The 14,426-nt window shown below is 33.6% G+C and overlaps 1 protein-coding gene across 4 annotated transcripts in view; it reads left to right on the plus strand.

The window, feature by feature from the left end:
• Positions 1 to 14,426, plus strand: part of Ppp3cb (protein phosphatase 3 catalytic subunit beta) — a 52,409-nt gene that overhangs the window by 18,018 nt on the left and 19,965 nt on the right. For all 4 annotated transcript variants that reach the window (XM_027931203.2, XM_027931205.2, XM_027931204.2 and 1 more), the window contains exons 4-9: positions 216 to 327; positions 3,679 to 3,824; positions 4,109 to 4,248; positions 4,356 to 4,433; positions 4,539 to 4,633; positions 7,332 to 7,457. In XM_027931203.2, coding sequence (XP_027787004.1) covers positions 216 to 327; positions 3,679 to 3,824; positions 4,109 to 4,248; positions 4,356 to 4,433; positions 4,539 to 4,633; positions 7,332 to 7,457 — 697 coding nt within the window. The remainder of the gene's footprint in view (positions 1 to 215; positions 328 to 3,678; positions 3,825 to 4,108; positions 4,249 to 4,355; positions 4,434 to 4,538; positions 4,634 to 7,331; positions 7,458 to 14,426) is intronic.

Consider the following 14,426-nt stretch of genomic DNA (forward strand, 5'->3'; position numbering starts at 1 on the left):
TAGGAATGGAGAATCAGAAGGAATAAGACAACAAAGTCTGTGATCTCATGGAGCTTATATTTTAGTAAAGGACAAAGAAAAATAAAAAAGAATAATAGATTGTAAGGGTAATACAGTTTTTAAAAAAGGGTAATACGATTAAAAGGAACAAAGATTAAATTATTTAGTTAAGCAAAAGTACAAGATAAATTCACTGGAAACATTTTCTTTTGCAGTGTGTCTTATATTTATGGGTTTTGAAGATTCTATACCCAAGTACATTATTTCTTCTGAGAGGCAACCATGAATGCAGACACCTTACTGAATATTTTACCTTTAAGCAGGAATGTGAGTACTTTCAGGAGAAATATTTTCATTTTCTAAGTATTCATTTGGAATTATGTAGGTAGTAAGATGTGAGTTATAAAGACTTTGCAGTGCAACATATGAGAACAAATTTTGTGCCCACACATTTAAATCTTTGAGTAAGATTGTCAGGTACTTTTTAGTGTTTAATGGTATTTAATTCAGAGGTTTTTGTTTCGATATTTTCTATTAACTTTAATTCTTATAAATGTACTTAGGAATAGTTTGGAGTTTTATATGTATTTTTAATTTTTTTATTTGACACATGATAATTTTTACATTATTTATGGGTTTATATGTAGCTTTCATATTAAGAAAAAATTTCTGGTTATTATTAGATTGCAGATTTTTGTTCCCCAGTCTTGAGAAGTTCCTGTGAAGATTCTTTTTTTTTTCCCATTTTTTTTTATTGGTGCATTATGTTTGTACCTGTGAAGTTCTTAATAGTTATTATTTATCCTGTCATTATTAACTGTGTGATACAGAACAATACTTGGCCTTTTTTCACACCTTAGATATAATTTAATGTTTATTAGTTTTCATAACTTTATTAATAAAGTTTTAGAGTTAAGTTCTAAAAATAGGAATTCAGTCAATCCTTGGTATCCGTGGGAAACTGGTTTTAGGACCCCATAGATACCAAAATCTGGAGATGCTCAAGTCTCTTATATAAAATGCTATATTATTTACATATAACCTCTGAGCATTTTCCTGTATACTTTAAATAATCCCTAGATTACTTATAATTACTAATACAATGTAAATGCTATGCAAATAGTTGCTATACTCTATTGCTTAGGAGTAATGATAAGGAAAAAGGTCTGCATGTTTAGTATAGAGACAGTTATTTTTTTTTCTGATTTTTTTTTTTTTTTCCTCTAACATAGGTGTATATTTTCTTTTATTATTTTAAACTCAGGAGCACTCGATCAGTGAGCCACATCCCCAGCCCTATTTTGTATTTTATTTAGAGGCAGAGTCTCACTCACTCAGTTACTTAGCATCTTGCTTTTGCTGAGGCTGGTTTTGAACTTGTGATCCTCCTGCCTCAGCCTCCTGAGCCGCTGGGATTACAGTTGTCTACTACCATGCCTGGCTTTTTCTGAGTATTTTTGACCCGAAGTTGATTGAACTCATGAATGCAAGACCCATGGATACAGAAGACCAAATGTAATTCTTAAATTAAGAATCAAATAAAGGTATTAATAGAGAATTGTGAAAAGAAAAATAGCAGAGGATAATGGCAGAGATGGCATGCTTATACAATTTCAGGAAAGAGGCATATTACCTAAGTGAATAAGATAAAACCTGCGGAAAGCGCATACTTGACCTAACAGCGAACAAGTTAAAATTTTTATTGAAACATAGTTCTGGGAAACAGGTCTGTCAGTAAATTAGCAAATTTGGAACCTCTGGTTGTTGGATATGTATTTTCCTATATTTAAATGTTAAAATACTAACCAAAAGATTCTGGGCTAATCCCCCTTTTCTGTCCCTACTCACAGACATTTCCCCAGAAAAAGACACATAGCTAGCCAAAGACCCTTGGGCCTCCCAACACTGAGTCTTTTAACTGTTGCACCCTCTGGATCAGCTTTGTATCATCAAGAGGTCATAAATAAATAAGATACAGCCTGGGCTGTATGTATCTCAGTGGCAGAGCACTTACCTAGCACATGTGAGGCCCTGGGTTCAATCCTCAGTGCCACATAAATATAAACCAAATAAATAAATAGGAATTGTAATGAAGCCCTTTTTATTCCTCTTAGATAATTAGTAAACCACCACCAAAATCCCACCAAAACAAAATATATAGGAATTTAAAGGTATAATGTAATAAAGACATGTGCTTATGTTTCTAAAAGTAAACAACAGATTTGGTGGAGTTTTATCTATCTTGTGTTTCTATACTGAGTTCCTGCTTCACTGCCCATTTTAAGCCTTCATTTTAGGGAACCCATCAGCTTCTCTAACATAGGTGTATATTGTCTTTTATTATTTTTAATGGATATACCTTCAGTTTTACAGTGATGTAATGGTCTTGCCTGTAATAATGATAGTCACTAACTCTTAGAATAAAATAATGTCAGTATTAAGATTATTTTAGTCTTATCAGGCACAGTGGTGCACACTTGTAATCCCAGTGACTCTGGTGGCTGAAGCAAGAGAATCACAAGTTCAGGCCAATCTGGGCAACTTAGTGAGAGCCTGACTTAAAATTAAATGAAAAGGACTTGGGATGTATCTCAGTGGTAGAGTGCTTGCCTGGCATGCTCAAGTTCCTAGATTTAGTCCCCAGTACCACAAAAAGAACAAAAAACACAGCAACAACAACAAAACCCTATTGAGCCATAAGTACAGTTATAATTTTGCCTTATTTGGCCTATAAAGGTGAAGGGTTGAACTGTTTTTAGAGATTTGACTTATTTATTTTTAGTAATTTTTATGACTCTCTGCTGCATATCCATAATATATTTAAATAGGGGAAATATTTTTCTTCATAAGACTTGATAACATTGTTTGTATTTATTGGTTCTTGTAGGGGAAGGGTCTTTCTTTTTAAAAATATATAAACAGTAAAATTCACTCTTTATGGTGTTTATTTCTGTGAGTTTTGACAAATATACAATATTGTCCATCTCCATAGTCAAGATACAGAAAAGTTTAATCAGGCTATAAATCCTTCTTGTGCTCCTTTTTTTTTTTTTTTTTTTTTTTTTTTGGTGCCTGGAATTGAACCCAGGTGCTTAACCACTAAGCCACACCCCCAGCCCTTCTAATTTTTTTATTTTGAGGCAGGGTCTCGCTAAGTTGCTTAGGGCCTTGCTAAATTGCTGAGTCTGTCTTTGAACTTGAAATCCTCCAGTCTCTGCCTCCTTAGTGGCTGGGATTACAGGTGTGCGCTACTGTGCCTGGGTCTTGCTGTTTTTGTTTTGTTTTTAAAGAGATTTTTTTTTTTAATGAGCCTTTATTTTGTTCATTTATTTATACACAGTGTTGAGAATCGAACCTAATGCCTCACACATACCAAGCAAGTGCTCTACCACTGAGCCACAACCCCAGCTCCTCTTGCTGCTTTTTTATAGTTACCTCTTCACCTTCTCTCAACTCCTGACCACTATTTGTGTGTTTTCTCTCTCCATAGTTTTCTAGTTTGGGTTTTAATTTGGAATATTTACCTTTTATAATTGAAACTGTCCTATCCATATCTCAGTATAAACACAATATAAGGGAGAAGAGAAAGCAAGAAATAAAAATTTAATATCAGTATCCATCTGTTTTAAAAATGATCTAGTAGTGATGTATATTTCAAATATTTGATTTTTTTTCTAGGTAAAATTAAATATTCAGAAAGAGTTTATGAAGCTTGTATGGAAGCTTTTGATAGCCTGCCTCTTGCTGCACTTTTAAATCAACAGTTCCTTTGTGTTCATGGTGGACTTTCACCAGAAATACACACACTGGATGATATTAGAAGAGTGAGTATATATTTTTGGTTCCAAAGTTGATTCCTATTTATTGTTCTTTGTTAAGTAGAGAGTCAGACTTCAAATTTCTCTTCAATGCCAAGATTAGGTAATGGTAAAAACTAGTATACTGATATTTAGGGAAATAATCTTCTAATCATTCAAAACAATGTAATATGTACTACATTCGAAGTTGATACCACTTTCTTTTGCACATTCTATCCCCAACTTTTGGTGAGTTATTTCCATTCTTTATTTCTTTTCTTCTTCTTCTTTTTTTTTTTTTTTTTCCACAGTTAGATAGATTCAAAGAGCCACCTGCATTTGGACCAATGTGTGACTTGCTATGGTCTGATCCTTCTGAAGATTTTGGAAATGAAAAATCACAGGAACATTTTAGTCACAATACAGTTCGAGGATGTTCTTATTTTTATAAGTAAGGAAAAATATGCAAGATTAATCACATTTTAGTTCTTTAAAATATCATATGCTTCATATACATACAAACATTCTTTTACTTAATTTACTCTTTTTCCCCTACAGCTATCCAGCAGTGTGTGAATTTTTGCAAAACAATAATTTGTTATCGATTATTAGAGCTCATGAAGCTCAAGATGCAGGGTAAGAATTTTGTTTCCCTGACCCAAATTAACACCTTGAATACAAATCAAACTTAGTAACCATGATTGATGCTTTACGATGCATATTAAGCTATTTGTTTTGCAGCTATAGAATGTACAGAAAAAGTCAAACTACAGGGTTCCCTTCATTAATAACAATTTTTTCGGCACCTAATTACTTAGATGTCTACAATAATAAAGGTAAGATGTTGTTGATAAAAAAATTGTTAAGCAACTTAGCATTTTAATATACTTATTTTTAAAAAAAAATAATAGAGAAAAAGGGCATTGTTTGAAACCATCAAAATTTCATAAAAAAATAGATATAAGGGAGGGGAGAGAACAAAAAATAAAAATCCAAAATGTGAAACTTCATTATATGTTAACCATTCCACAACTTAGCATTCACAAAAGTTGTTTTTGTAAAAAGTACTCTGAGTTAAGTACATTATACAAAACAAACACAATTTTCTTAAGCTCCCCTTTCTTAAATCTTTCCCCTTATAATCAAGAGAATGTTTTCTTATCTGTATAATACTGATGCTGCTTTGACCATTTTGTTTATTTGTACCATCTACTTATTTAGTTTATTATGTTGATTGTTTTATATTCACTGATGTAGATTCTTTTCCTTCTTATTTCCCAGTCTTTATCATTGTCCCATGAAGATATGTATTTGAACTTTCTTTGATTAATCCACTTTGATGTCCTTTTAGAAATACATTTGTCTCTATCCTTTCTTTACACTGCTTTTTTCCTTTTATCTGTTTTCCTTATCTTGTGTTCCAGTGGTTTCCATTTTTCCTTCTTCCTTCCTAATTTGATCTGTCTGTAATGATTGGATCTCATTTTATTCTGAATATAACTATTATTGACAGATAATGCCAAACAGTCTTAATCTAGTTAAGTATGTGCCAAGGACACTGAAGATGAGATTGGGCTAATGTAGATCAGTTTCAGAGGAGGAAATTAAGAGGCTGGCTCCTATTTTGTCTTGACATGTCTGGAATTCAGTTGACTATTTCATAGCTTCAAAGTAAGGCTATAGTAGATGTGCCAGGAGAAAGGAACAGAAGGTTAAAGACTTTAAAAAGTACATTTATAAAGATAATGAAGTCATTGCTAAATATGGGTCATGGTGTAAGTTCGGAACAGAAGCAGAAGATTTTTTTGGATGATGGGAAATGATGGGTAAAAGATTAAAACATTTGCCTGAGATCAAATAGCACACTGGATAATTTAGAATATGCTATAAGAATTTATATGTGATGAAATGTGGCTTCATTTTTGAAAAGAAGAATATCTAAGTTTTGACTCCATTCTCAAAAACAGAATTGAGCACTACATTTAACTTTATGCCAATGCTCTAATTCCTCAACTATGACTTCCCATTGTCAGTTTTAGAGCCTAGTTGATTACTCCTTTACTGGTTTTTCTTTTTCAGTTTGACTCAGGAGGTTAAGGAATCAATTTTTTTAGTACTTAAAAGTGAAACTCAAACCACTGACTCTCTTTTCAAAATCAAATGTCTCTTAGTTATTCTGAGTCTGAACATAAGTAGTGTTAACGACTTCAGTGTTTACATAGTATGGGCATGTTTGTAATGTTTCATTTCTACTGATAAGACAATTTTCTAGATTTTTCTCTCCTCTCTAAGTTCTGAAAGTTTGGTATAAAAACTGAGGCTAAGTTTAAATATTATTTCACCTGGCAGTTTTACAAGGGAAGCAAACATAATACATGTTAAGTTAGTAAATGCTAACATGTAGCAGGATTATATTTGGTCCTGTAAAAGCCAAAATTGCAGATCTTGGAATTTAACAGCTGCATTTCAGTACTTTTCATTAAAGTGAAAAAAAGCAACTAGATAATTATTATAATATTTGTAAAGCATTTTGTACTTTCATGTAGTTTAATGTGAAATACCTTCTCTAATCTTAAACTTCTGAGATAGACCAAGTGGACATTTTAGTTTCTTTTTACTTTATTTTTTATTTTTGAGGTACTGGGGATTGAACCCAGGGCTTCACACATGCTAGGCAAGCCCTGTACCACTCATCTACATCCCTAGTCCCCATTTTATAAACAAAACAAAACAAAACAACCCAGATTAAATAATTTATCACATATTGTACAGCTAGTAACATGCTATAGTTTAGATTAGAATCTAGTGCTTCTAACCTCATGTTCCATAAAGTAATAAAACCAGTGACTGAAATCTGTGAAGGTTAATTTAAAATATTAATTATCTAAACATATTGAAGTATTAGATTTCTGAAATTGAGATGAATATATTATCATTGAATTATTTAGTTATTTTTCCCTTCTGGTATTTTAATAAAAAATTTTTTTCTTAATGAAGTAAAATACTTCTTTGTAATAATTTTACCTGATTTCCTATATTAAACAAAATAAATACATTGGTACATCCATAAATAAAATATTTTATTTATTTGTTTGCTTTGTTACCATTCAGCTACCTTTATCAGGTTGCCTACAGCTAAAAAGATCCTCTTTAATTCTTTGATTTATTTGAACTTTAAAAACCTAGAAAATTGCTCATTGTCATTCTATGTTTCTTTTAACAATTGAGTTTTCACAATTTTGGATTTAGTAAAGGTGCATGTTCATTATTGAATTATAAAGTAAAACAAACAGTCTGAAAATAACCTAAAAATTTCATTAATAATAACTTAGATATGTTACTCTATATAAAAGTGTGTTAAAAACAAAAAAGTGTGTTGTTATGGAAAATTAGTTCCTCCCTCCACCAGCCCAGATTCTACTTATCCCTCAATCCTCCTCCCTCTTAAAAATATATATATTTTTTGTTTTTATGTATTTTTTATTTTTGAGGCTAAAGCTGAATTGTTTTGTTGACATTTAACTTATCTTGCAGCTGCTGTATTAAAGTATGAAAATAATGTGATGAATATTCGGCAGTTCAACTGTTCTCCACATCCTTACTGGTTGCCCAATTTTATGGATGTCTTCACATGGTCTTTACCTTTTGTTGGAGAAAAAGGTATGATTTTTACTTTTTAAAGTAACTGTTTCATTACCATTACATTTACTCCAGTTTACTATCACTGGCACATACTTGCTAAAGGATACTGAAGTCTGATTTCACTGTGATTACAGTTCTACTTGTGTCTGTGAGTGTGGATATAAGAGCCTCAAAGATATTTTAGTTAGCTGTTTACAGCCCCCATGTGAGGGGACTGGAAGAAGACTTATAAATAGCCTGATGTTGTCTTCAGCTGTTGGATTTTCTTCCTTTTTGTTTTCAGTGTAAATCTTTTATGGAGGAATATCTTTAGATTGGATTGGCCTCTTCTGCATATTTTGACACCATTTTTTGGAATGCCATAGCAATTTATAGGAGAATTTAATAGCCCTTATTTTGGCAATGTTAGTCATCTTATAGTATGCATTGAGAAAAATGATAAAGAGAGATCTCAGTTCTAACCTAATATTTCTTCTCCTATATCAGAAATATGTATAAAATTTTAATAGTGAGCCTTTCTGATAATTTAAGAGAAATACCTATTAACTAAATAAGCTTTTAAAGAGAAAATAAATGCTATTTAATAAATTTATGTCTTTATTTTCTAGTTCTGTAGAATTCTTAGGATCTTGTTACTTATCACATTTTTCTTTTTTATCTATAATTTTTTTCACAGGGCAATGCCTCAGTTTTCATATAAGACAAATGACAGCATGAGTACAGTCATGATTATAAAACATTTTGTTCTATATCCCCCTCTTTTTTTCACACCTCTTCGTGTTACAAAATGTTCCTTTCTGTATGATATGTCACTTCTTCAAAGACAATTTTTCTTTCTAAAATTCAGAATTAATATTTAAACTGTGTGTGTTAAATAGGTTTTCTGCAGATTGCCTTTGGTCTTCATTTACTTAGTAAGTCTGATGTTAATTTAATATGGAGATAGAATTACTTGCTTTAGCATTTGAGAAGAGGGGCAGTTGAGGGCTTAGGTGCAAGGGATGCATTACACTTAACAACCTTCTATCTTTGGTATATGAGAAATAGTTCAATCATAGCATCAGCAAGCTAAAGGGAATTTAAGCATTCATCTTGCTTACTCTCTGGCCTCCAGGCTAGACTACAACTCAGCTATTTTAATGTAATATGGGGAGGAAAGCTACTGGGGGCCAGAAAGATAAGTAGGAAGAAAAGGGACTTTTGAGAGTCTCTATAATTTGATTCCATGATGCCTCCACTTAAGGAAATGTTTCATTATATCTAACTTAAAGGTTGATGCTGTGAATGTTTAAATAAGGAAAGAAATAAAGGTAATAGGTTTTTCTCAGTGTACCTGTGAAAAACTAGGACATCATAGTGTTTTAGAGCTCATAAGCAAACTTAATTATGTAGTCCACTTCCTTTCGAGAGATGAGAAAATTTAATTTCTGTGGATCTCCTACAAGTGAAATGAATATGGAGAATATTAGGCTTCTATTGATGTTCCCACATTTCAATTCTACTAAATCATCTTGGTTCTTCTTTTGCCACTCTAAATCATTTTATCTCATAAGAAATGGAAATATTTAAATCTTTTGACCATTTTTGTTATTTTTCTGTGTGGTCTTTTCTAAATTAAAAAAGTGAGGCTGAGGCAGGAGGATCACAAATTCAAAGTCAGCCACAGCAACTTGGTGAGACCCTCAGCAATCTGTTGAGATCCTATCTCAAAATATAAAATAAAAAAGGGGCTGAGTAGCATGTGTGATGCACTAGGTTTGATCCTCAGCACCACATAATAAATAAATAAAATAAAGGTATTGTGTCCAACTACAACTAAAATAGATAAATAAAAGTTTTTAAATAGGGGGCACTAAGGTTGTGGCCCAGTGGTTAAGCAGCCCTGGGTTCAACCCCTGGTATGGGCAAGGGGGAAAAAAAAAGAGAGAGAGCTTAGATTTTAATATTGCACACATGGAATCCTAGCCACTTTCTAGAGCATTAATAGAATTTTCTCAAACTCTTCAGATTTAACTTTGTTTTTTTTAGGTGTCAGGGATACAGGGATTGAACTCAGGGGCACTCAACCACTGAGCCACATCCCCAGCCCTATTTTGTATTCTATTTAGAGACAGGGTCTCACTGAGTTGCTTAGTGCATGCTTTTGCTGAGGCTGGCTTTGAACTCAAGATCCTCCTGTTTCAGCCTTTCGAGCCACTAGGATTACAGGTGTGCGCCATCTCGCCTGGCTTCAGATTTAACATTTTAATACATGATAGCTGTTTGTTTAGCCTAACTACTTTTTTTTAATTGGTGCATTACAGTTGTACATACGATGGGGTTTGTTATGTATTCATACATACACACAATTTAACAATATAATTTGGCCAATGTCAATCCCTAGTACTTCCCCCCTCCCTCCTTATCTCCCACCCTCTCATCTCTTTCTTTCACTGATCTCCCTTTGATTTTCATGAGATCCCTCCCCATCTTTTTTTTCTGCATATGATAGAAAACTGTAATCCTGACCACCTAAGTTTTAGCCTAAGTACTTCTTGTTTCTAAATAAATTCAAGTGACATTTCATGTGTACTACATACAAAAAGCCAGTTTCACTCTGGTCTAGACCCTGGGAAACAACTAACCTAAGCTAGAGACTTCCTGAGAGGATGGTTTAAAGTGTACGGGATATATTATACTTAACAACCTGGTTTTTTTTTTTTTTTTTTTTTGGGGGGGGGGGGTTGGTATATGAGAACTAATTCAATCATACCATCATAGATAAAAGCAGAGTTTCCTTAACCTTTTTTGGAGGATAAGAACCCCTTTTTAATTTCATTTTTTCCCATATTTTTGTTGGTGTATCAAAACCTTAAACTGGAAAACTCTGAGCATATATGGCCAATCTTAGGTCATTTATATCCCTATCCACTACTCTCTTCCCTATATACCCAAATTATTTTGAAGAAAATCACAGCTAGTATTTTTTTGAATTTATATGTACTTCAAAATATTTCTTTAAAATGATTCATTTTTTAAAAGTAACTATACCCAAAAATGTCAGTTTCTTAATATAGAATTCTTTCTTTCTTTTTTTTTTTTTTTTTTTTGGCAGTGCTAAAGATCAAACTCAGGGCCTCATGCACATTAAACAAGCACTGTAGCACTGAGCTCCATATCCAGCCCACAGAACCCTTTTGAGAAAGGGAATATTCGGTAGAAACATATGTCATACTATACAGAACATTTTTAGTATAGTCATACATCTGAAATGAATTGGTAATCTGTCTTAGGTTTACTGGCCCTATTGAAAACCTCTGTTTTAGGGAATCCAGAATGGTGTGCTCTTTCAGAAACTATCATACATGTAGACTTATTTAATTTTTTTTTTTTTTTTTTTGTACTGGGGATTGAACCCAAAATAGATCTGAGTTCAATCCTTTACCACTGAGCTATATCCTGTCCTTTTCTATTTTTTTATTTTGAGACAGGATTTCACTAACTTTCTGAGGCTGGCCTTGAATCTGTGGCTCTCTTGCCTCAGCCTCCTGAGGTGCTGAGATAGCAGGCATGTGCCATGCCACCATATTGGCTATTGAATTCATTTTTTAAAGCGTCTCTTTTATTTAGGGTACTAAGATATAAAGAGACAAGTAGGGCAGGGGTATAGCTTAGTTGATGGAATGTTTGCCTCCCATATACAAGGCCCTGGGTTCAATCCCAGCAGCACAAAGAAAAAAAAAAAAACCAAACAAGTAATATTTGCAGATTAATAGAAGACTTGAGATACATAAATAATGATGATAAGGTGTAATATGGCTGGAGAGTACTAGATAAAGTATGAAAAAAATTGTCACCAATTGCATCATGAGGATCTTGATCACCACACAAAGAAATTGGGACTTTAATAAATTATTACAGGACACTGAAACAATTATGACCTTGGTAGACATTTAGAAAAAAAATCCTGAGCTGGGAATTTAGTTCAGTGCGAATTGAGTTCAGGTAGAGAGCTTGACTAGAATGTGCAAGGCCCTGAGTTCTATCAGCACTAGCAAAAAAGGAGAAAAATTGTGGTGGTGAATGAATTGGATGGAAGAACTAGAGACTGGGAAACCTATTATGAAGCTACATCAAAAGTTAAGTAGAACTAGGCATGGTGGCGTAAGCCTGTAATCCCAGTGGCTCCAGAGACTGAGGCAGGAGGATTGCGAGTTCAAAGCCAGCCTCAGCAATGTCGAGGCACTAAGCAACTCATTGAGACCCTGTCTCTAAATAAAATACAAAATAGATCTGAGTTCAATCCCTGGTACCCAGCTAGAGACTTAATGAAGCTGTGGTAGCATTAGGAATAGAGAATGTGGAGAACCAAAAGAACTGTGGAAGTAGAAGTAATGAAAAAAGATTACAAGTTTAAGGAGTAGAAATGGTTGAAGATGACTTGGATATTTTGAATCTGGCAAAGATAATACCATTAATAAACGCTAGTGAGAAAATTCTTCTGATATAACTTTCTACTCTAGTTACTGCTTTTCTTCCTCTTCATTGGGATCTCTTGGCCTTTGTCATTTTCTTTCTTTCTTTTTTTCTTGATTCTAGGTATTGAACCCAGGAGTACTTTACTACTGAGCTATATCCCTAGTTCTTTTGAATTTTTTGAGATAGGGTCTCACTAAGTTGCTTAGGGCCTTACTAAGTTGCTGAGGCTGGGCTTGAATTTGCATTCTTCCTGCATCAGGCTCTTGAGTCACTGGGCTTACATGACTATGTTATTTTCTTAATAGTTGGATCTCTTTTTGACTTTCTTCCTTCCTAACATAATGTCAAACTCCTTTCTCTCCTTTGTCTACTTCATTTGTCCAATCAACTTTGGCTCTATTTAAGTACAGCCATTCATTTTCTTCATTATTACAGCCCAGGTATAGAGCAGTATTGGAGATATTCATACAGCCTTACAAATTGGTGCCACCCCTTGATTTCTTTTTTTGGGAGGGGCTGGGGGGAAGGTACTGGGGATTGAACTCAGGGGCACTTGGCCACTGTGCCACATCTGCAGCCCTATTTGGTGTTTTATTTAGAGACAGGGTCTCACTCAGTTGCTTAGGGCCTTGCTCTTGCTGAGGCTGGCTTTGAACTTATAATCCTCCTGCTTCAGCCTCCCAAGCCACTGAGATTACAGGTGTGCTCTTCTTTGTCCAACCCATCCCTTGATATCTAACATTATCTGAGCTCTCAGTAGTATCCAAACATTCTTTAGGTTTATAGTATGCTTCTTCCATTTTCCTTAGGATAGAGCCTAAATTTTCATCCTTTCTCTTCTTAAATACTTCTTCCAGCTATTTTCTTCACTCAATGAACATACTTGTCAGTAACAGCCACTTTCTCTCTTTATTGTTTCCTACTTTATTAGAATACTCTTCTTGAATTCTTGTTGAGAAGGTAACCCTTCTATCCAAAGGCTTGCCCTTCTAACTTGTCCTTAGATTCTCTTACCTCTCAGCTCCTCCTACCCCAGGAAATTTGATTTATCATTCACATTCTCTGCTCTTCAGACTCTCTCTCTTTTTTTGGGGGGGTGGGGGGACGGGCGGGTAGCCAGGAATTGAAATTAGGGGTGTTTTACCACTGAGTCATATCCCCAGCCCTTCTTATTTTTTATCTTGAGACAGGGTCTCACTAAGTTGTTTAGGGCCTCGCTAAGTTGTTTAGGCTGGCTTTGAACTTGAGATCCTCCTTCCTTAACCTCCTGAGTTGCTGGGATCACAGATGTGTGCCACCACACCTGACTTCCTCAGATCTCTTGACTAGCTCTTTTATGAATTATTCAGATCTATCTGATTTTAAAATAAAAAATAAATAATATTTCTCTCATTTGACATTTTTCTCAAGCTACTACTTGGCTATGACTTTCTGACCATTCTTTCCCAATCAGGATTCTAGATGATAAATATTATTTACTTAAAATATACTATTTTAGTATTCATAAATGTTTCTATATAATTTTCAAAATGTACATTAACTTGTTACACAGATTCTTTGACTTGAAGTTTCTTCAGCCTTATTTCCTGCCTTTCTGTTGCATATTCTTATGTTCCAGCTGTAACACAGAATGGATAGTTTCTTTAAAAATCAGCTATGTCTTTTAAGTTTTATGCTTTCATCCTTTTTCTTTATTTTTCATAACAGTCTTATTGAAATATATATCATATACCATATGATGGATCTATTTAAATTGTATAATTAAATGGTTTTTAGTATATTCTGTAGACTTTTTTGCAATCATTATTACCACAGTCAAGTTTGGAACATTTTTTTCATCATCCCCTTAAAGAAATTCTATCCATGCCTGTTAGCATTTATTTCCCCACAAGTCCTCCTTGCCATTAGGCAGCGACTAATGTACTGTCTTCATAGATTTACCTGTTCCAGACACCTCATATAAATGGAAATACAACATGTGGTTTTTGTGTGGTTTCTTTCCATAAAATTTTTAGGTTATCCATGTTGTAGTATGAACCAGTTCTTCATTCCTTTTTATGACTAAATAATATTCTATTATATGGATATACCCCATTTTGTTTATCAAATCATCAGTTTTGGACTTACTTTCTACTTTGACTATTATGAATAATGCTGAGAAGAACATTCATGTCCAAATTTTTGTGTAGACTTTATTTTTCATTTTTCTTGGGTGTCGTCCTGGGAGTGAAATTGCTGTGTCATATGGTAACTCTTTGATATAATTAACCTTTTGAAGGTCTGCCAAACTGTTTTCCAAAGCATCTGTATCATTTTACAGCCTTACCTGCAGTGTGTAATGATTCTAGTTTGTCCATGTCATTGCCAACACTTCTTATTGTTTGTCCTTTTTATTGTTGCTATCATAGTAAATATAAAGTGGTTTACTTTATGTTTAGTTATAGATGGACACAATACCTTTATTTTATTTTATTTTAAAAATATTTATATTTTAGCTGTAGTTGGACATAATACCTTTATTTCATTCAT

This window comes from Marmota flaviventris, chromosome 4, assembly GCF_047511675.1.
Source record: "Marmota flaviventris isolate mMarFla1 chromosome 4, mMarFla1.hap1, whole genome shotgun sequence".
Lineage (NCBI taxonomy): Eukaryota > Metazoa > Chordata > Mammalia > Rodentia > Sciuridae > Marmota > Marmota flaviventris.